The sequence below is a fragment of the Physeter macrocephalus genome, chromosome 1 (genome assembly GCF_002837175.3).
Source record: "Physeter macrocephalus isolate SW-GA chromosome 1, ASM283717v5, whole genome shotgun sequence".
In the NCBI taxonomy this organism is placed as follows: Eukaryota; Metazoa; Chordata; class Mammalia; order Artiodactyla; family Physeteridae; genus Physeter; species Physeter macrocephalus.
The window spans coordinates 54,594,887-54,618,094 of record NC_041214.2 but is presented as its reverse complement, the minus strand read 5'-3'; the positions used below and the strand labels follow the sequence as shown (position 1 = coordinate 54,618,094).

General features: G+C 41.2%; 1 protein-coding gene and 1 long non-coding RNA gene across 2 annotated transcripts in view; one reads left to right on the top strand and one right to left on the bottom strand.

Moving 5' to 3' along the window:
* On the bottom strand, positions 1–7,003 carry IL12A (interleukin 12A). The gene is made up of 7 exons (XM_007110551.3): positions 6,633–7,003; positions 5,819–5,973; positions 2,739–2,852; positions 2,330–2,371; positions 2,213–2,254; positions 1,967–2,110; positions 1–442 (listed from the first exon to the last, which is right to left on the bottom strand). The coding sequence occupies exons 1-7, from the start codon at positions 6,646–6,648 to the stop codon at positions 287–289; spliced, it is 669 nt and encodes a 222-aa protein (XP_007110613.2). The 5' UTR covers positions 6,649–7,003; the 3' UTR covers positions 1–286.
* Positions 6,629–23,208, top strand: part of LOC102977313 (uncharacterized) — a 41,037-nt gene continuing 24,457 nt past the window's right edge. Inside the window, exon 1 of the long non-coding RNA XR_002891803.3 lies at positions 6,629–6,714. This is a non-coding gene — a long non-coding RNA (uncharacterized lncRNA). The remainder of the gene's footprint in view (positions 6,715–23,208) is intronic.

Sequence of the window (23,208 nt, the reverse complement as noted above, 5' to 3'; positions counted from 1 at the left end):
GGAGGACATTTCCCCTCCTTACCAATTTGCTCATGAAAACTTAAAAATAACTTATCCATAGTAAATCTGAAATAGACTTGATCAAAGGAATCATGTGGATAGAACAGTCACATCCTGCAAATCTGGAGTAATGACTAATGTAAACAAGCATGAGAATTCCTGTACCAGCTTAGGTAGGAACAGGTCAAGCCACCCCCACCCCAGTTCTTCACCCATGCCCTAGTACAATTTCGTTGGTTCCAATATTTATAAAAATGACTTTAAGTTTAGGAGAGATCTCAGCTTTTTAGGAAGAACTCAGATAGCTCATCATTCTGTCGATGGTCACCACACGAATTCTGAAGGCATGAAGAAGTATGCAGAGCTTGATTTTAGTCTTATAAAAATCCAGTTCTTCCAGGGAGGGTTTCTGTGACACAGTCTTGCTGTGGGAATTCAGGGCCTAGGAGAATAAATATTGAGCATGACATAGACAGTATTCCAAAATTAAAACGTTCATCCATAAAGATGGGTGAAGCCAATACATGTCTCAGAGACTGCAACCCACTCCCTCACTGCATCTCCTAAACCAAATCAAATCTACTCCCAGCCAGATGGGCAGGCAGAACCTGAGAGAAGAAATGCTCATTATCCAAGCACATGGATCTTCAGTGAGCTCTGAAAAGACCCTGAAAGCTATTTAGAAAATCATCAGTGGGAGTTGTATTTTAGAAAGGAACAATTCTGTTAAGATGACATCTGCTGTGATATGTAATTAATTTTTATATGTTACATTAAGAAGCGACATCTTTTTTAGAACGGGGAGGTGATGGATTGCTATTGATTGGAAACTCTCAGTCAGTATCAGACCTGTTGACTAAAGACACTTATTCATGTGAGATAAGTAAACCTGGCAGTTTGAGCCCTTTAATTTGATAACACAATGCAAGACCATATATTTGCACAATGATCAGCAGTTTGGCTTGTACTTCCTCACAAAAAGCCTAAAAGAAAGGTAGGGTGGGTAAAGTCATCCCATTTTACAGAGGAAGAAACTGAGGCACAGAGGGACAAAAGGTCTGGGCATAGTTGTCTGATTACTTGTAGAACTGATTCGACTCTTGGTCCTGAAAATGAAATATCATCTACAACTCTCTAGATGGTAACATTCTTTGATACTTGCATGATGTTCACTGCCTTTCAAACAAGTAATCTGGCAGCCCCCCCACAAAAAAATTTAAAAAGGATGAATGAAATAAATTTCTTTTCAGACAATCATTTCTGATGCTGTATTTTTATCCCATGCCCTGGCCAACATGGCACTCGCCCTGCTCTTTCTTGAGTGGATAATTCTGTTTTATGTTAGCATCATGTGCTATGGTGATTCAGAAAGTTACAAAGCACGTTCTTGTCTATGAGTAACACTGTGGCTGTCCCCAGTTGATAGGTCATTCTTTTCTTTCATTCACGTTTTGGTTCAGCATGCGTCATATCCAGGCACCAGCCCCTCTTGTCTTCTCTAGCAGTATTTGCAGATATGCATGCCAGCCCCTTGCATGTACATCCCAGAGGCTTTAGAGATGCATGAGAAGATGAGTGCAGTGCAATCCCTTTGATGGGGGTTTAAATCCTGCTCTGCCGCTTCCAGGCTGTGTGACCTCAGACAAGTGGCTAACCCTCTAAGCACTGGTCTCCTCATTTGCACAGACCCCAAGTGGTTGCCAAGGGGACAGCATAAAGAAATGTATGCACCTTTGCCCAGAGCCTGGTGCATACAGCATGGTCAACAAGCAGGAGGCTGCTTTCCTTAATGTGACCTGCTCATGTTGCCCTCTCTCTCTAGAGGGTGCCCTCAAGGCTGTCTCCCCCAATATGTAGCTGGCTTCAGAAGGGGGCATTTCAGGCCTCACCCAACCCAGGAAGGGCTGATGGTATACCCCTTCATCAGGGACCCTGGCTGGCGGTCTCAGCATGAAGAAGGCCTTACCTGCATCAGCTCAGCAATAGCTGCCAGCATGTTCTGATCCAGAAAGATCTGCCTCTTAGGATCCATCAGAAGCTTTGCATTCATGGCCTGGAACTCCATGTGGTACATCTTCAAGTCCTCATAGATACTGCTAAGGCACAGGGTCTGCATAATACGACAAAGTGGGGAAGGAACTATTGAGATGGGCTAAAAACGTACCCCCCCTTCCCCTGCCGTTGCATTTGAGGAAAGAATTTTGTGTCTTACCATCATAAAAGAGCTCTTTCTGGAAGCCAGGCAACTCCCATTCTAGAAGAAAAAATAATCAGATATCAATGACATGAATTCATAATATGAGCTAAAACCTTCAATTTTCTGACTTACAGTTATTAAAGAGGTCTTTCTGGAAGCCAGGCAACTCTCATTCTAGAGCCAAAAAAAAAACACCCCACACATCAAAGACATTAATTATTAATTCTTAATGTAAATTTTTCTGACTTTTCTTCTCAAACATATCTTTTTTTTTTTTTTTTTTACTGTGGTAAAAAATACATGTAAAATTTACCATCTTAACTATTTTTAAGTGTACGGTTCAGTACTGTTAAGTATATCTCACACTGTTGTGAAAAACCACGTTTTTATAAATTTTTTTTCCAAATTGAACTTCTACAATGGGACCTGTTAAAGTCCCATGGTGATGGACCCCAGAAGCATGCACATTTTTGGAAGAAGACGAGGTCTGATGCACAGCTCTTAACTGTATTACAAGCTTTGGGAGGAAAACCCTCTATACCGTGGCTAATTCCAGTGGTAAGCAGGCCTCCACTGTGCTGGTTCTATCTTTGGTGATATCTTCATGATCAATCTCTTCAGAAGTGCAGGAGTAAAATTCTAGGGTTTGTCTGGCCTGTAAAACATAAAGAGAAACCCAGTTTACAAGATTAATAAGGCACCCAGCTCCCCATGGCACTGGCACCAAAGCTAGAGCCGGCTGCCCTTGACCTCCACCTCTGATCTGTAGGAATTTTAGGGTCTTCGTAAGACAAAAGGAAACAGATCATTTACACTCTCTCTCCATCCCTCCCCCCCCTTTTGCTTAGGACATGTTTCTCTGGATGATGTGCTTTTCCATTACGTAAACACTATAAATCATTTCAACAGGCTGTGCTAATCAGCCTCTACACCACACTGTGACACTTGCTTCTGGTGAAAACCGTTTTTTCCTTTTGCCAGCATGGCTGTTTTATGAATATCTTTTTCAAGAATAGCTTCTAAAGGGGGACTGTTACATCACTACTTGATGAACATAACAAACATGCAACCCTAAAGACAAGCGGAGATTTAATATGTGGTGTACACACACGCGCGTGCGCACACACACACACAAACAGATGTCATCTTACAGGCATGTTGACTATAATTATGATATTAAGAAGTCGATGACTTTTTTATTGAAGAGCGAGATCATTGTTCCATTTAACAAGCCTGATGTGTGCCAGGCACTCTGCTAGGTACTAAGGAAGGTGACAAAGAAGGGGACTATGATATGTCCCCCAGAATTCCAAGTTCAGCTGTGGAGTCAGGCAAGTGCCCAAATGACCAGGAGACATGCTGGCAAGTGAGAAGGGCTGACAAGGGTCAGAAGGCTCTGGGAAGGGGGTGGAAAGGGAAGCAAAGTCTTCCCCAGAGATGGGGCATCTACAGAGGAGGGGGAATTTCAGATAGAGGGAACAGCGTGAACCATGAATCAAACCTTGAGAGTACAGAACATGCTGGGGTACAAGTGCTAAAATTCCTGTCTGTGGTAAGCAGAATAATGCCCCTGCCAAAGATATCCACCTCCCAATCCCTGGAACCACAGACTAGGTTATGTTACGTGGCAAAGGGGAATTAAGGTCACAGATGAAATTAAGGTTGCTAATCAGCTGACTGTAAAATAGAGAGGTTATCCTGGAGTGTCTGGGTGGGTCCAGTGTAATGACTGGGTCCTTATAAGCAGAAGAGAGAGTCAAGAGAGTCAAGCTCAGAGTGATGCAGCATGATTAAGTCTCATTAGTTGGCTTTGAGGATGGAAGGGGGCCACCAAGGAATGTGGGCTGCTTTTAGAAGCTGGAAAAGGCAAGAAAATTGGATTCTCCCCTAGAGTCTCCAGAAAGGGATACAGCTCTGTTGACACCTTAATTTTACTCCAGTGAGACCCATTTTGGATTTCTGAACTCCAGGGCTGTAAGATAATAAATCTGTGTTGTTTAAAGCCACTAAATTCGTGGTAATCTGTTACAGCAGCAATAGAAAATGAATACACTGTTCCTGGAGGTGGTCAAGCAGATCGAGGCAGCTGCTATTCTGAGCAGGTTCTAAAAAGTTAGATTTGCAATTATACTTCAATAAGAAAAAAAAATCTCCAAATAACACAATAGTTTTATTTCTGTGATAATTGCCTTCCTTTATTCCAAAATGAAAACGGCGACTATCTCTCTATTACTATTGCATGGCTAAAAAAGATGACCTTCAAGAATCTATAAAATAGTGCCTGGCATACAGTAGGCACTCAATAAGTACTTGTTGAATGAAAAAAATGAATAAATAGAGCAAAAAAAATTAGACTTGAAAATGTGGGCCCACTGCTATAGTTTTTCAGATCTTTTCAGGAGAAGCTGGAAATTTGGATCCTTGTATGGGAGGTCTACTTTTTCAATGGCATCAAACTCAAAAATCAAAATGAAATAAAAAAGACATGGCCAAACTCTACAGATCTGTGGACTAGATATGGCCTGTGAGTCACATGCATTTGCCACCTCTATTTTCTCTGCAAGTAGCCAGCTGATTTGTTCTGGCAAAATTGATGCAGGAATCATATTAAAAAATCAAATGGAGTTCTGCAATCTTTCACCTTTGGTGCTGCATCTGGGAGTAGAAGAGTCAGCTTTTTCACATAAAGCATCTATTTAAATAGGAGCTCCTAAATTTTACCCATATCGAACCTTTCTTTAGGAATCAAAGCACCTATCTCTGCAGTTTTCACTTGGTGAGCTGCCTTTTTAATTAAGATGGATTGAACTGTAAGGAAAAACTGGCAGCACGTTATGAAAGATTAGAAGGGGAAAAAAAGAGTTCTTTAAGGAGGACTCGTGGCATTGAGCTTACTTTAAGATATTCATAAAGCAACAAGCTAGAAATCTTCAAGAAAGATTTACTAGAGAGCAGGAAGGCGAAAGGACATCTTTTAAAACATCAGTCTTAGGTCATTGCAGCAAAAGCAATAGATGTTGGAGTGCTTTTAAAGGAAGAAAAAAATTTTTTTTTGCATTAAACTCTGAAAGCTAAAAAGATGACTGAAGCTGTAAATAAAATTAGATAACTCTCTCCCTAGAAAATGAAGCCTGGATGTGCACTGTCACGAGCTCCCTGAAATGTGATGCTCCAGCAACAAGCCGAGTCACCAGACTGGAAGCTGGAGAGGAGCATTAGAGGCAAGGCTAATTCATCTTCGCAGGCCCTGGAGCACAGAGGCCGCCCCTAATAGCAGTTTCCTGGATTGATAAGTGTGTCAGAGGAACAGTGTGGGCCTGACACAATTCCATCTCTGTTGGCAGGCTACAAGGAACACTGTAAGTATCCACTTTCCTCTGTGTAGACACAGCCCAAACAAATGCCATTATAATTTATCACCCCTCCTGCTTTCTCTGGAGACACAGTTTCATTGAAACTCTTTAGCTAATAGTTGGGCCATCTGTAAAGTTCCCTCTTCTCTTGACAGCTCCTGATTAACTTCCACAATTTCCCTGCAGTTCCTTCAGGTGACCAGGGGTTTGGAGATGCCCCTTCACTACAGAGGCTGCAAAGTGGGAACCAGGACATTGAAATGCTCACCTTCTGAAGGGTGTTGCTGACGGCTCTCAGCAGGTTTTGGGAGTGGTTGAGGCACTGGAACATTCCGGGGCCCGCTGTGGTGGCGGGGAGGTTCCTGGCCAAACTCAAGTGGTCCAGGCGGTGGAGGAGGACCAGGATGGCCACAAGGAGGAGGCCTGAAAGGGAATGGGGGGAGCAAGATGAGCTGGCCTACCTCCATCTTCCATCTCTTCTGGCCTTCTCCACCCCTCCACTTCTTCTGGGCACCAGCCTCCCTCCACCCGTTTCCAGTCTTCCTTCAACAACTGAGAGATGAATCAGGTTCTTGGAGGACAGCGCTCTGGGCTAGCTTTAGAAGCCTACTCGCTGTCACGGCCACCTTGTGAGTTCAGACAAGGGTGTGGACAGAGTTCACCCAGAAAAAGTCTCCATTTCAGGAGGAGGGCAAGTGAGGCCAGGTGGTGGAGCAACCCAGTGTTTTGTAAGCAGTGGGGTGACAAAGCCTCGCTTTGAAGCCGGCTGGGATCTGCCCTCTTAGAGCTGTAGCCTAGGGACCCTGGGCAAGAAACCATCCCGTGGCGCCTCAGTTTCTCAACTGTGAAGTGGGCATAATACTTAGCTCACAGGGCTCTTTCAAGGTTAAAAGAGACGATATCCTATCGAGCGCAGGGTGAGCCCGCAATGTCTTTCCCCCTTTCGTTCTCCTCTGCCCGAAGATTGCTGACTGCCTTCCAGGCTCCGCGGAGCCTGTCCCAAGTTTCTGCCTCCTCTTCCCGGCCGCCGCCCCTCCCCGCCCACCCGAGCGCCGAGCGCTAGTCTCGGGCTGGTTACTCACTGCGCGGCGGGCACATGCTGAGCGGCGCTGCGGGGACACCGAACCGAGCGGGCAGCTGGACGCAGACGGGTGCACGCGGCAGGTGAGGGCGGTGGTTGGGAGGCCGACCCGGGGGGTCACATTTTTATAATTGCCCGAGGCGCGGCAGGACTTTCCCGGGACTCTGGTCTCTTGCTTTCTTTCTCTCTCTGTCTCCTCTCTACATCAGCTTCTCGGTGACACGTGGAGTCTGGCCCGCGGGGCTTGCGGCGCTTTCGGATTAACTCCCAGGGCACCCGGCCGCAGTCGTTCCGGGACGGCCCCGCCGCCTCCGGTCTGGCCCAAAACGAAAGAGAAATTCGCGCAGAGTCGCGGCGCGGGGTCCCCGGGCAAGCCCGACCCCTGTCCCGCCACCCTCGGACGGCCCCCGCCCCCAGGTACCCACCCCTGGCCCCACCTCCCTGCAGCGCCCCCTCCCGACGGAGCGCCGAGTACGGCCACCCGCTCTCCATCTATATCCAGGATGAGCCCTGACCTCTGGCCTGGTTCTGGACGGGGGTGAGCAAATCATTCATTTATCATTCCTTTATTCAGATAGTCCACGGTGTGCCAGGCCGACCTTGTGCCAGGTGCGGGGCACCCAGCAGTGAACAGGTCACTTTGGGGGCGCTCCCACACCAAATCTGACTCAATGTGTTTTGTTCCTGGATACCCTCTTAAACACGGAAAGGGATGAAACCAGACTGGCTATGCTGTAACTACTCTCCTAGAGAATCCAGTTTTTTACAGTGTCCAGGAGAGAATCGTTACAAATTTAGTGGGATGTATGTACAGGGTCTTGGCAGGAGAGGCCAGAGAGAGGGCACGTCAGCAGGAGCAACAGGGGTGAGGAGGCAGCAAAAGCTCCCAGAAGCAGGGGGCTGCGACCTGAATGTTGAAGGGTGAGTAGGCATTAGACCGCTTCCAGTGGGATGGGATGCAGGTTCTAGGTTGAGGGAACAGAGATCAGAAGCACAGTCAGGGAAGGTAGAGAGAGGTGGCGATCTAGGGGTCCTATACACAGGGTGTGAGGTTGGTGAGGGTGATGGGGCTGTGCGGTGAGGGTAGCAGATGCCGTGCTAAGGAGTGTACATTCTGCTGAGGGTGGTGGGGAGCCTTCTAGGGTTTTAGGCAGGAGACATGGTTGGATTTGCATGATGGCAAGATCTTTCAGCAGTAGTATGGAGGATGGATCCCAGGGGTCAGGAGTGGGAGGGCGTGGCCAAGGCCCTATTCAGAATGGAGGGTGGGCAAGAGGGATCCTTAGGGTGGGGAGGAACCAAGACTTAGTAACTCCTCAGGTGAGAGGGATAGGAAGGTGCTGAGAATGGCTGAATGGAGGTTGTTCCAGTTCCTGCACAGGGGTTACTGTAAGAAGGGAATGAGTTTGGAGGAGACACTGAGAACTTCCACTTTGGATGTGCTGGGTTTGAGGTTCCTGTGGGACTTTTCAGTTCACTCATTTCTACCACGAGCATTAGTCACCCTGGGTATGTGTGAAAGGGAGGGGTGTGTTTGGTCACCCACTCAGCATCTCTGATGGATCTGACTGCACTAAAGCCCCAGGACTTCACAATGGAGCTGCCAGTGCCCACTAAACTTGCATAAAACTTGGATAGGGATAAGCCTTTTGGAATACAGGAGAGAAGAGAGGGCGCTTCCTCTGGATCCCTGTTGAAGTAGGGAAGGATGAGGTAAGCCTTGAGATGTTACCATGAACACTCGGCAGGGCCAACCTTTACTGAAGATGGAGTGATGAAGCCAACTAGGAGAAAGGAGGAAGCTGTGTTAACCCCTTGTCTGATTCAAACTCTCTCTGTTGTTGGCATCAGTCCCCCTAGCAGATCATCTGCTCAAGGGTGATGAGGTACCCACCATAGGGACTTGTAGATCTGTGTAAAACGGGAGCAATAGTTGATCTCCAAAGCTCCTTCCAATGCTGCGGTCTGTGAATTACCCCTTGGGAATAGAGAGCAATGCATTGTCAAAAACAATTGCATCAGCAGATTGTGTGAAGCAAATGACAGGTGCTGAGCTGTGTTGTGGCCATAGGGGTTTAGGATGGAGTTAAATGTACTTAAGTCAGATGAACTCAAGTTTATCACAACTGAGCTATTTCTCCCTTGGTAGGGCCATCTCCTATGGAAAAGTAATTTCTGCAGCATAAATGAGCATAGGGCTTCTGCTCAGAATGGATTCTTGGCCACCAGACACAGTTTCTAGCCTATACTTTTGTGAAAGTTCTCTGATGTGCTGCACATCCTTTAGCCAAGATAGAACAACAGCCTTCTTCTGGTATAACATTACTTTTCTATAAGAGACAGTCTTTGCCCATGATTACTACTACATGATATCTAGCATTGTACTGGCAGTCTTGGCCAATGCTATAAGGAAAGAAAAAGAAATGAGAGATTTAAAAATTGGAACATAAAAGACAAAACTGTCACTATTAGCAACAGAAACAACAGATCAAATACTAGAACTAATAAGAGAATTCAGCACCTTCACTGGATACAAATACCAACTTTCAAAAATCAACCAAATTTCTCTACATCTGCAACAACCAATTAGAAAATATAATAAAAATAATATACCAGATAATAAATAGACAGTAATAAAAGAAAATACCATTCACAGTAGCAGCCAAACTATAAAGCAACTGCCTGTAGATGGAGAGGCAGTACAGTGGTTAAGAATATGGACTCTAAACTATTTGAATCCAGGTTCTGTTAGTTACTTGCTGTGTGTTCTTGGGCAAGTTACTTATCTCTCTGGGCTCAGTTTCCTCATCTGGAAAATGATGATAATAAAAGTACCATAGGCTTGTTGTGATTATTACATGGTTAGTAGAGGCATAAAATAGTCTTTGGAGAAAATTTAATGAAGAACATAGAGTGATTTAATTTAAATGCGAAACACATACCCTTGGGTGGAAGATCTTGAGATGTAAATAGCTCAAGTCTCTTCTAGTTAATTCACATATTCAATGCAATCGCAATACAAATTACAAATAACTTTTCTGAAGTACTTAATAATAAGCCTACTCTAAAATATATGAGAATAAAAGCCCATGAATATCTAAGTTAAGCTTGCAAAGGAATAATAAAGATGGGGAAGTAGGCCTACCAGATATAAAGACATAGTTCAGAGCAATAATAATAAAAATAATGTTTGGCAAAAGGACAGCCAAATGGACCTTTGAAACAAAATAGAAAATTACAGATAGACTCATATATATGCATATTTAGTATAAAGATACAATAGCACCCAGAACAATCAGGGAGGCATGGATTGTTTACTAGAAAATTCTCACTGTAAGGTGAAAAATAAAACTGGACTCCAACCTAAAACAATATACAGAAGTGAAGCCACTTGGAAGTAGGTTAAAGACTAAATGTGCAAAGTAAATTTATTACAATAGTAGAAGAAAATGTAGGAGACTATCATTGTCACTCAAGAGTGGGAAGGACTTCTTAAAAACGTCAAGGCCCCAAGCCATAAGTGAAATACTCGTAAATTTGATTATATAAAAATTAAGAATTTCTGTAGTATGATTTCCTGTGAACCATCGACAAAGTTAACAGATAGCTGACAGACTGGGAGAAGATATTTTGCAATGTCTAAAACCAATAGGAGAGTATACAAGGAACTCCTACAAGTCAGCAAGAAAAAGAAACCCCAATGAAAATGGGCAGAACTTATAAACAGGCAATACACAAAGAGGAAACCCCAAAGGCTAACCAGCATCATGGGATGCTCAGATATATTATAATCTGAAAAATGCCAAAGAAAATAAGAATAAGATATCACTTTGTACTTTTTAGACTGGCAAAAATGAGTACATTGGATATTGACAAATGATGGTGAAATGTAGGATTCTAGGATCTTTTATATATTACAAGTAGACTGATGCAGCTATACTAGAGGGCATTCTGGCGTCTAGCTTTGGTCAGATTAAGTATATGCATACCCGATGACCCAGCATTCTATCTTGGCATGTACATCCCAAAGAGATTCTTATACAGGTCCATAAAGCCTGTATATGAAGATGTTCTTTAAGTCACTGTTCGTAGTGGTGGGAGTTGAAGGCAATCTAGTTGCCCACCAGTGGGTAAATGAGTAGGTGAAATGTGAGGGATCCACTTCATGGAGTACTCTGCAGCAGTTAGAAATAATGGACTATATGTACATGCATCAACATGGGTAGATCTTTAAAACATAATACTGGGTAAAAACATAAAGATAAAAACAGAGTAAGGTCTGTATATAACACTAGAGGTAGAAAATTAAACCCCTTGGAGTCAGATTTGTTTGGGAATATAAAAAATTTGGATTTTAGAAAGTGAAAAGGTAACATCTCATGATTGAACACAGTATTTCTGCAGCAAAATGTAGGAATGGTTACATTAAGTGGATAAAGGCTACAAATAACCTCACAGCCCATGAGTCATATTTTGCTGCTAAGTGAGCTTAAGAAAAAAAAACCTTTGGTGTCCAAAGCTGGGAGGTTTCAGAATTGTAAGTGATTGTGGACTTCCATATACTTTAATGAGAAGAATGTATTCAAAATTGTACACATTATACAAGGATACCTACAAACAAAAAGATACGTGTTAAACGTATTAGGATAGATCCCATTGAGGAGTGATGGGAATGAGAATAAGGGATGGAGATAAATAAAATATATAAATATAAGTATACACACATACAAAAGAGGGGACCTGTGATGTCATGAATTGAAGAATATGATCAACTTAATCCTCTTCATCTGAAGTCCTTATTCTGCCCCAAATGTTGATAAGTAAAGACACCCTTTCTAAGCAGATAACTCGATAGTTGTTTTCAAACTTTAATTGTAGTTTAGTCTATTCAGATAGTTTTTCTATTAGTCATTCCTTTCCCTTTCAGTTTGAGCAGTGGGCCAATCTGAGATCTCACCTAACAGATCCATCACTGGGAATCAAAGGTCTTTTCAGGAATTTGGCAGAATGTATTAAGGCTCTGTATTAGAGTTTCTCAACTGGAGGCCATCTTGTTCCCCAGGGGACATCTGGCAATGTCTGGAGAAATTTTTGGTTATCATAATGGGGGAAGGAGGTTGCTACTGGCATCTAGTGGGTAGAGAATTGATGCAACATGTTGCTGAACATCCTCCAGTACACAGGATGGTTCCTTGCTTCCCCAAACTAAAAGAAGTTATACCATCCAAATTATCAGTAGTGCTGGATACCTGCAATAGTACCAAATATCAGTAGTAGCTCAGGCTACCTGCCTTCATCATTATTCTTCTCCGTGAGTAGACATGTTCATAGTCATAGACTCTGAACAATAGACTTGGGACTGTATCTTTGGTGCCATAATTTAGAGTGGCAGCCCATTCTTGGAAGAAGTGAGATTCCAAAGAGACTTGTGATCAGTTGAAACTGTAAATGTGAATCTGTAGGTAGGTATTGTAAACACCACTAGCATCCTTCATAATATAGCAAGGACTCTGCTGTCAGATTTCCTGCAGTTCTATTCTATAGGGGCTATTGAATTTGAGCATAAATCAGCTGGTGTTCGCATGCCATCTGACAGTGTGGGGTCCAGTACAACTCTGCTCTTAAAAGGTGACCTGTTAGCTAAGAGGCAGAGCCTTATGTTCCTTGCTGCATATACCAACCTCAAACGTGACATGCTGATGAGGCTGGTTCCATGGAGCAATTTCTTCTTTGGTGGTGAGGTGTTTCAGCAGCAGGGAGAAAAGTAGCGAGCTGAGCCAGAGAGGCTACGGTAGAGTCTAAAGTAGTTTTGCCTCTATGATCAAAAGACTTAGGTTCTAGCCCCCTTCTGCGACTTGGTAACCATGTAAGCTTAGACAAGCCACTGCCTTTCCTAATTTTCATATCTGCAAAATGGAGACGGTAATCCCTGATTGTCTAGCTTTGTCATATGAATCAGATTATATAATGACCAGGTAAGACTTTTGTACAGTGGTAGAGTGTCATCGCTATGATATATCACTATACAAGGAGAGGTGCAGTTATTATTTTTGGATTAAGGCACACACTCACCAGTTTCTTCCACAACTGCCTCTTTGCACTCTTTTAAATGTTAAGTGGCATCTTCCCAATGAGGGGGGAAGGGGAATCCTAAATATTCATAGCATTGTTTCTACCGGCAACATCCATATGTTATCATGCTGTCTTGAAGAACCTCAAAAGTATTAACAGTGGTCTTCAAGAAAATATTCCAGGAAAGGTGTTGTTATTGCTTACTGATGCTCCGGAATAAAGATTTTTATGAATATTGTTGCAAACTTTTCTGCATCTTGAGACAGTTCAACAAACAAACAAAAATGATACAGCTCCAGGGCATTGCAGCGTCATGCATGATGATATCACCTGATGCTTAGACTTTAAAAAGAAAAGATGATGAATTTGACTATATAAACAACAAACATTTCTACAAGAAAAAGATACCATAGATAACATTTAAAGACAAATGATAACCTCAAAAAAAAAATTTGCAATGGCGTATGACAGATCAAGGGCTGATCTCCTTAGTATATGAATATGAATATTAAAAAGAAAAAAGCCAACAATCCAAGAAAAAATGGGCAAAGGTTATGAATAGACAGTTTAAAGAAAGAAAAATACAAATTACTTGGAAACATATGACAAATACTTGGCTGCACTGAAAATTAAAGAAATGCAAATTAAAATTACTAGATATGATTTTTAACCTATAATTCGCAAAACTAGAAAGTTTGATGACTTATGGGTATGTGGAAATAGGTTTCAATATTCTGTTGGAGGGAGTATAATCCAGTGCAATATACTTGGAGGGTTAGTTGGCAATAGCTATTAAAATAAAAAATATATGTATACTTTTGCTCAGCAATTCCACTTCCAAGTATTTATCCTGTAAACTATTTGCACATATACCTAAAGACTGATTTCCATTAAAAGTATTATTATTATTATTATTATTATTATTATTCCGCTCCACGGCATGCGGGATCCTCCCGGACCGGGGCACGAACCCGTGTCCCCTGCATCGGCAGGCGGACTCTCAACCACTGCGCCACCAGGGAAGCCCAAAAGTATTATTTTTAATATCAAAAGACTCGAAACATTCTAAATGTCCATTAATAGAGAATTGTTTCAATAAAGCCTAATTCATCTTTTCAATGAATTTTTCAATGTAGCTATTAAAAAGATTGAATTAGTTTTATACGTGTGTTAGGAACAATCTTCATTATGTGAAAAGTCATGTGAAAAATCAAGGTTCACACCAGTGTGTAATATGCTTCCATTTGTGCAAGGAATAAAGTATGTATATATACATATACATAGATATAGGTACAGTATCAACATAGATCTACACTCCTAAGAGCATAGAAAATCAATGACCATTTCCTCTGGAGAAGGAGATTGAATCTTTGAAGTAGGGGGAAAACCTGCTTTTTATTTAATATCCTCTGTACTGTTTGAATTATTTAACATGCAAATATATTGCAGCTTTATTTATTTATTTTTTGCTTTGTTTTATTTGTATTCTGAAAGATCACCTAATGGCAGGTGAAGTAAACTGCTAAGAGAGCTGCTGGGCGCATTCTGACAGCTTTTTTTAAAAAAAATTTTTATTGAAAAATAGTTGATTTACAATGTTGTGTTAGTTTCAGGTGTACAGCAAGATGATTCAGAGACATATATATATTCTTTTTTGGTTTCTTTTCCAGTATATGTTATTATAAGATACTGGGTATAGTTCCCTGTACTATACGGTAGGTCCTGTTGGTTATCTATTTTTTAAAATTAATTAATTTATTTACTTTTGGCTGCATTGGGTCTTCGTTGCCGCGTGCAGGCTTTCTCTAGTTGCGGCGAGCGGGGGCTGCTCTTCTTTGCGGTGCGCATACTTCTCATTGCGGTGGCTTCTCTTGTTGCGGAGCATGGGCTCTAAGCGCACGGGCTTCAGTAGTTGTGGCTCGTGGCTCAGTAGTTGTGGCTCGTGGGCTCTAGAGCGCAGGCTCAGTAGTTGTGGTTCACAGGCTTAGTTGCTCTGCGACATGTGGGATCTTCCCAGACCAGGGATCGAACCCGTGTCCCCTGCATTGGCAGGAGGATTCTTAACCACTGCGCCACCAGGGAAGTCCCTGGTTATCTATTTTATATATAGTAGTATGTATATTTTAATCCCAAACTCCTAATTGATTCCTCCCCCCCTTTCCCCTTTGGTAACCATAAGTTTGTTTTCTATGTCTGAGAGTCTATTTCTGTTTTGTACATAAGTTCATTTGTTTTATTTTTTTTTTAGATTCCACATATCAGTGATATCAAATGATATTTGTCTTTCTCTGTCTGACTTACTTCACTTAGCATGATAATCCCTAGGTCCATCCATGTTGCTGCAGCTTTTGAACAGAGAATTTCCTCTAAGTTTCAGCATATTTGCTTGATTTATAATATAAACATTGAATCTGTCAGTGGATTAACCATCTACTGCTGAGGCAGGGGCTTTTGTGTCTGACTCCATCCATCCATCCATCCATCCATCCTTCTATCTTCTCACTCTTATTTTGAATAATATTCTACATGTGTGCTACGCACATTTAGATCTTCTCTTTTAACTATTATGTGCACTCACATTAGTTTACTGGCTGGAGCCTTTCTAGCCTCTGGCCTGGTAGAATGGAAAGACCATGGGCTTTGTTTGCAGTACTGGGTTAAAATCCAGCCCCCATCACTTTCTAACTGTGCAATTTGGGGCAATTTCATTAACTTTTCTGAACTTCTATAAAATAGGGAGAAAAACACCTACCTAGTGGGGTTGTTGGGGCAACTTATTGGGATAATGTACACACAGTGAGACAATGGGTGGAGCCCTGTAACACAGCAGCATTGCCCTTAGCATGTTGCTATTTCCTTTTGTGACATTGGTTTCTAAACAGTGACCAATGAGGCTTTAAATAATCCCTCAAGGGCCCATCACATGCCTTATTCTTCAGTGAGTAGAAGGGTTGGGGTTAGCATCGTGACGCCGTAAGGCTCCTAATGTGGAAGGAAATGGAATATTCCTAGTTAAGATGATCCTTTTTTGCTTCTTAAAAAACAATGAACCTTTCTCAACATACAAGACCTGAAAAGTAGGCTGGTTACTACTAGCTTTTTAAAGTCCCCAAACAGCCATTTTTATAGTTTTATATAGTCATTATTTATTTGTTTAGTTTCTAGCATTTTTCATTCCTCCACATTTGTATGGTCTTCTATCAGAGATAATGTTCCTTCTGCCAGAAGAGCTCCTTTTAGACTTTTTTAAAAATAAAAAGCACAGGTCTGCTGGCAACAAAGTTCTCTCAACTTTCGTTTGTCCTAAATGTCTTTATTTTGGCTTAATATTTGAAATACATTGTTGTTTGGCAGTTGTTTTCTTTCAGCATTTTGAAGATGTTATTGCAGTGTCTTCCGGCTGCCACTGTTTCTAAGTTGCTGTTTAATTGTTGCTTCTTTGAAGGTAATTTGGGAAGATAGTCTGGCTGCTTTTAGGATTTTCTTTTTTGTTTTGTTTTGTTTTGTTTTCCCAGAAACTTGGTAATGAACATTCCTAGGTGTCTGTGTGTGTGTGTGTGTGTGTGTTTGTATTTATCCTGCTTGAGGTTTGTAGTACTTCTTGAATCTATACCTTGATCCCTTTAAATCAGTTTTGAAAAATTCTTAGTCATTACCTTTCCAAGTATTGCTCCTGTTGCTCTCAACTCAATTTCGCTCTGGAACCCTTCTGGAACTCCAATTACATATATGTTCGACCTTTTCACGATGTCTTACATGCTTTTATATGCGATTTTCCACCTTTTTTTCTTCTTTTTTGGTTTGGATGCTTCCATCTGGATATTTTCTGCCAACCAATCTTCCAGGTTGCGAATGCATTCTTCATCTGTCTAAACTGTTTTTGAACTCATTTATTGAATTTTTCAGTTTTAGAATTTATATTTGGCTTTTTTGTAATACATAGATTTCAGTTCTCTGATGAAATTCTCCATCTTGTCATCTATTTTCTTGAACATGTCAATCACAGTTATTCTACATTCTGTGTCTGCTAATTTCAGTATCTGGATCATCTCTGTGTCTGTTTCTATTGTGTCTTTTTTCTCTTGTCCCTGTCTCTTTGTATGCCTGGTAATTTTTGATTGAATGCCAGACATTGCATATGAAAAATTGTAAAGACTCTCAATGATGTTAACTCTGGCAGATGGATTAAAAGCAGAATACCTTAAACCAATCAGGGAATAAGCTTACTTGAGGCTGGGTTTTAAGCCTTTACAAAGGTTGGTCTATATCTATTTACCTTTATTTCTAGGATGTAGTCCCATCAGTTCCAACTGAAAGCAGAAGGTGCTTACCATGGCCACTCTGCTTTGGTAGGCTCTGAATGCTAATGTTTATTTATGCAGCACTGTGGTACTGTCATTAGCTCTGTTTAGTTTCTCAGTCTCTTAACTTCCACTTTTTGTTCTGCCTCTCTAACTCTTAGCCTGTTCTGCTTACTAACTGGCAAATATGTAGAGGCAAAAACCAGATAATTCTATTTACTTATTATTTTTTTATGTTTTTTAAAAGTTTATTTATTTATTTTTGGCTGCATTGGGTCTTCTTTGCTGTGCACAGGCTTTCTCTAGTTGTGGCGAGCAGGGGCTACTCTTCGTTGCGGTGCACGGGCTTCTCATTGCGGTGGCTTCTCTTGTTGCGGAGCATGGGCTCTAGGCATGTGGGCTCAGTAGTTGTGGCTCATGGGCTCTAGAGCGCAGGCTCAGTAGTTGTGACGCACAGGCTTAGTTGCTTCACGCATGTGGGATCTTCCCGGACCAGGGCTCAAACCTGTGTTCCCTGCATTGGCAGGCAGATTCTTAACCACTGTGGCACCAGGGAAGTCCCAAAGCAGATAATTCTATTTAAATCAGTTCTCTGCACTTTCTTTCCCTCCAAAATCTTGGCATCTCAAGTCCTGGTTCCTTTGGTAGCCCTGAGCTCCCATATTTGTCTCTCTAGTGAATCTGCCAAAACTTCTGCTCACCTTTTCTGCTTTTTAATAGTCACTTTCTGCTCAGCTTCTCTGCCCTCTATCCATTGTAAATATGAGTCAGCAGATGACTCAGTGGTTATTGTAGAATGTCAGGCTTATCTCAGTGAGTTTGCCTTCTTTCAAGGATCTTGACTGTTCAAGCCCTGGCTGCCTTGGTGGCTCTTCAGTGTTTTCAGATATTAAAATTTTTCTTAAATGTAACTCTTCTAGGTGTTCTCATGGGAGGATTTTCTTGCTACAAGCTGCCTGCCATGGCTAGAAATAGAAACCAAATAACCATTTTAAATACAGGGTCTGCTCAGCGTTCCAAAGTTGAAGTTTAAATTCAGAGTGATATGACAACTGATGGTGTTCTCCTTTTTAAAAATAATATACTGTCCTTGGTACTAGAAGAACTGTGATGGACACGGAATAATAGTAATGACCTATAACATAAGTCATTACTATTATCATCCCCATTTTTATAGATGAGGAAACTGAGGAACAGTGCATCTCCGTCAGTCACTGAAAGTCATATAGCTAGCAAGTAACAGTGCTGGGATTTGAATCCATGTGGTCTGATTCTTGAGGTCACTCTTAACACAAGCATAGGACATTAAACAAGGTCTTATTATTGAGAATGTAGTATGATACTCTTCTTTCTCCCTTCCCCCAGATCTATAACAAGCAATAACAAATATACAGAGAGACCTTTATACCATAGCATCCTTCAGGAACTCACTGGATTTTTCTTTTCCATTTGTATCCCCTGCAGGCCTTTCACAGAGCTGGGCACATGCAAATTCACAATAAAACATTTTGATTTCCAGTGTAAAGCTGAGGCCTGAAGTTATATTTTATCATTTGTCCTGTTGCTTTTCTTGTGTTACCGTTAAGAATTCAGCAACACATATTGCATTTATGAAAATGAAATTTAGGGATTCACAGTCCGATTGTGCAGCCCAAAGAGATAGTTTAGGGCAAAATCTATCCTGTGCTTTGCTTGTCAAGCTAAGGGATACCGACTGCAGCAGGGAGGAAAGGGTACCTTTTTCTCATTCAGGTTCTGGAAAACTCTAAGTTAGAATTTTTCTCTAATCTATCTCACAGGAGGAATTACCCATCTTTTCTGGCCAAAGCAGTTGAACAGGAAGATGTCTAAACCCATCTGTTTGTTATCGTATACCTCTGTTTATTTGGGACCCACTGCATGGGAAATTTACAGGGTCTGATAACACTGATCTCAGAGTAGGGAGAAGGAAAATAGGACAGGAAAGCATTGGGCATATTTGTACTTCAGAAAGGGAAGAGTTGAATCAGTTTTCTGTTCTCAAATGCTATCTTTGGTGTCAGACCAAAGCTTTTTGTTTAGTAGATTTCCAGAGAAGAAACTCCAGGTGAAAGCAGCTAGGGCCTTTTCTGATATCCTACAATTTCATTTCCTCTGTTGTCTTCACAGCATGAAATGCCCCAGTGTTTCTCTCCTAACCAGTGGCATAAGTTTACCCAATGTCAAGGAACTCCAAAGACCTTAGAGCACATTCTGTATATTTATTCCACTGGTAGTAATATCCTTTTAGACAATGGACACAGAACAGTGTTGAGTGGTTTCTCCAGAAGCTGAGAACTAATGTTCCCACACCCAGTAAATATTTAGCTCTATAAAAAGGTTAAGCAAATATATTCTCATAAAGCACGTGAAATTGATCTATTTTGGATTTAAATATAGCTAAACCAATTTCATGCAACAATTTTAGGGCATCTATCTAATAAACAACTTTCTACAAGTGATTTTATTTATCTTGGGATCATCTCAACCAAGAATTCTGAGAATAGGCAAACAAAAAACTCACTGAATTCTAAGCAAAATTCCAGCAGACCTTTCACATTAATTGGAATAACTTTTTCTTTGTTAAGTTGCTCAGGGACTTTTTAAAAAAAACATTGATCTCTTTTGAGAGGCTCTGGCCAAAATGTAGTAGATTGGTGCTTATGAGATCTGTTTATGATGATAAATTACAAGGCTGTTTATGTTGATTCCTTCTCTTGCTGGAAAAAGAAAATCCAAATTTGAGCCATTGGCCCTTAAATAAATGTTTCCCTTGAAATAATAAAGAAAAACATACCGTTGTTAAAATAATGTATAAAGGGCAGAAAACACCTTTCAGAAGACCCTCTTTGCTTCCAGGTGGAAACCAAATAGGCTAGTATTTTTAGAATGCTGAGGCTTTGTGTATGGATACAATAATTGGGTGACTTCAGCTACTTAAACAGTCTTGTTAAACAGGGAAGCTTGGTACTTTTTCTGACTGTGTTTAGGGGATTTTGTACCCAAATATTACTCTGGAATGATCTGGGGAAGGGTGATTTTACTGGTTACTGGTAATAGTTGCTAAAATTGACTACATGATATATTCTAGGGACCATATTAGGCAATTTTATATTATTTAATTTAATCCTCACAACAACCCTATGAGCTAGATACTGTTACTATCCCTGATTTACAGGGAAACTGAGCTTTAGTGAGGTTAAATAACTTTCCTAAGACAGTAGAGCTGGGATTGGAACCCAACATATCTTTGCTACCCTCTTAAAATACAGTGGCATGAGGGGGATGGTTGAGAGTAGTGGGAGGGGAGTGTAAGTTAATATAAAGTTTTTGGAAAGCAATTTTGAAATACTTATCAAAAGCCTTTAAAAAATACCATATATTTTGACCAAATATTTACACTTCTGAGGGTCTAGTTTAGGGCATTGTTCAGAGATTTAGACAATGATTATGTACAAGAATGTTTACTGCAACATTATTTATAAGAGTTTATCATATAGGTTGAAAACTATTGGTCTCTACTAATTATAATAGGCACATAATATAAATTATGACAAAGGCATAGTTGGAACATTGTGCATCTTTTAGTAATAATATTAAAAAACGTATTTTGGGGAAAATGTTCAGAATTTGTTGTCAGGTGAAAAAGAGAGATATAAAACCATAGACGTGTAGTATGATCATAATGATGTTTAATATGGAAGGAAATCCAGCAAAATGTCAACAATGCTTATCTGTGGATAATGGATTATGAGTAATTTTTATTTTCTACTTTATGCTTTTTGATATTTAAAATTTTTGTCTAGAATGAGTACGAAGTACTTTTATAACCAGAAGAAAACGCTATTATTAATTTTGTTTAAACTGAAGAACAATAAATTAAGCAACATTGCAATTTCCATCGTCAGCAAATCACCTTTTGCTTTTAATTTAAAAAATTTGTTTTGCTCTAACTTAGTCCTTTTTTTGCTGTGCAATTTCTAGAATATCACTGTAGAAGAAATCATCATCGCAGGCAGATATCTTGGAGCAGAGTGAAGCCCTGCGTTTACTCGAGGCTTGCCCTAAGCGTTGTCTATAAGTGCTCTCCTTGGGCACATTTAAATCCCCTGGGGCTTCCCTGGTGGCGCAGTGGTTGAGAGTCCGCCTGCCGATGCAGGGGACACGGGTTCGTGCCCCGGTCTTGGAAGATCCCATATGCCGCGGAGCGGCTGGGCCCGTGAGCCATGGCCGCTGAGCCTGCGCGTCCGGAGCCTGTGCTCCGCAACGGGAGAGGCCACAACAGTGAGAGGCCCGCGTACCGCAAAAAAAATAAAAAAATAAAAAAATAAAAAAATAAATCCCCTGGACCTTCCCAGCAGATGGTAAGGAGACACCCAAAGGCAGGGCTCAGGGAGCTGTAATCAAAGTGCATCAAAACATGGAGAACATGGTCAGAATGTATCCTCTGAAACTGACGCTAATCAAAGTAGTAGAATAGAGCTCTTACAAAGTAAAGACGCCTTCAGAGAAAAATTGTGAATACATTCTTTTGTTTATCCAGCAAATATTTATGGACCACCCTCCATGTTATAAATTCTGTGTTAGGAGGGCTTGGGAACGTTAGTATAAGTCAGCCATGATAAGCCCACGAGGCTGCCTGAGTTGTTGTTAGGGTGACAGAGGGTCTCCAATCAGGGGAGCAGAGAATCTCTCAGCGTAGTTAAGAGGCTGGCAAAAGGAGTTTTCAAATCTGATTGAAGTTGGGAGGTATTGTGAGGTAAGACCTGCATAATGAACATAAGGAAAGCTTAAATCACCTCCCAGGTATGAAGTCCTACCTGTGTTCCCTCCTTGCCGGAACTGTTTATAAGTGGGAAAGATGCTGTTTATAAGTGGGAAAGCGGGGTTGGGTAGGCAGTGGTGAGGGAGAAGGAGTGCAGACGTCCACTAAGCAGTGTCTAATGAATAGAGGACTGAGAAGTGGTAAAAGACACAACTAAAGCAGACCCAGTTCCATCTTTCTCCTTTTCCTTTTAAAAGTCTCAGACTAGAATCTCAGATTCCTTCGGCCAATATCATAATGAGTTAGAACACCTCTACAAGTGCTCATCCCTAATTCTCTGGTCTGACCTGGCCACCTCTCCACCGGCCTCTCCCATAACTCTCCCTCTTGTTCGAGTTGCTCCAGAGACACTGGCTTTTTGGCCATGAAACACGCCAGTCATGTTCCCACGTCAGATGTTTTGCCCTTCCTGTTCTTTCTCTGCACCACTGTCCCCATGGTCGTTCACACGTCGGATCACATGCCTCTTCTTCATAGTTCCTTCCCTGCCATCTTATGTAAAACACTCTTCCCCCCCACTGCCGCCGGGACTCTCCAGCCCCCTGCTCAGTTTTATTTTGCTTTCCTAGCACTTACCGCTATTTGACAATATATTATATGTTTAATTGTTTGTTTATTGCTTATTGTCCTGAATTAGAATGTATGCTCCATGAGGGCAGGGGCTTTGTCCATTTTATTCACTATTGTATTCCCAGCATATAGAACAATGTTTGGTACATAGTAGGTGCTCAAAAAATAGTTATTGAGTAAATAAATAAATGAGTGTACTTTTCTGGAGGGTTTTTGTATCCCATACGGTTTGGGAATATGTATCAAAACATAAAATGATACATACCTTTGACCTAGCCGATCCAACTTCTTAGATTTGCATTAAGGAGATAATGATACAGTTGAAAAATAATATACATAATAAGGTTAATCGCAGGATTGTTTACAGTAACACACAGAGTGAGAATCTAAATATCCATTAGTGGAACATTGTGAGATAGGCAAACACATTGACATTGTTATATGTAAATCAATATTGATCAACATGGAAAAATGTTTACAACATGTTAGGGGGTAAGGAAAATTGATTCAGGAACAGCATATGTGGAATGATTGCATCTTAATAAGATTCTTTCGTACTTTGTATGTATCTGTGCATAGAAGAATGTGAGGAAAGGTATTCACTAAAATAATAGCAGTAATCTTGGTGGGTGGGATTGGGATTTGGGGTACTTTTTATTGTTTCTGTATACTTTGTGTATTTTTTTTTTTTTTTTTTTTTTTTTTTTGTGGTATGCGGCCCTTCCTCTGGTGTGCTCTCTCCCGTTGCGGAGCACAGGCTCCGGACGCGCAGGCTCAGCGGCCATGGCTCA

Bases quoted from the DNA above. Each gene is read 5' to 3' on its own strand.
- IL12A (XM_007110551.3), bottom strand. The intron at 2,853-5,818 runs GTGAGCATTTCA...TATGTTTTACAG, and splicing joins TCAGCAACACCCTTCAGAAG to GCCAGACAAACCCTAGAATT. The intron at 2,255-2,329 runs GTAAGTCAGAAA...TTTTTCTTCTAG, and splicing joins GAAAGACCTCTTTAATAACT to AATGGGAGTTGCCTGGCTTC.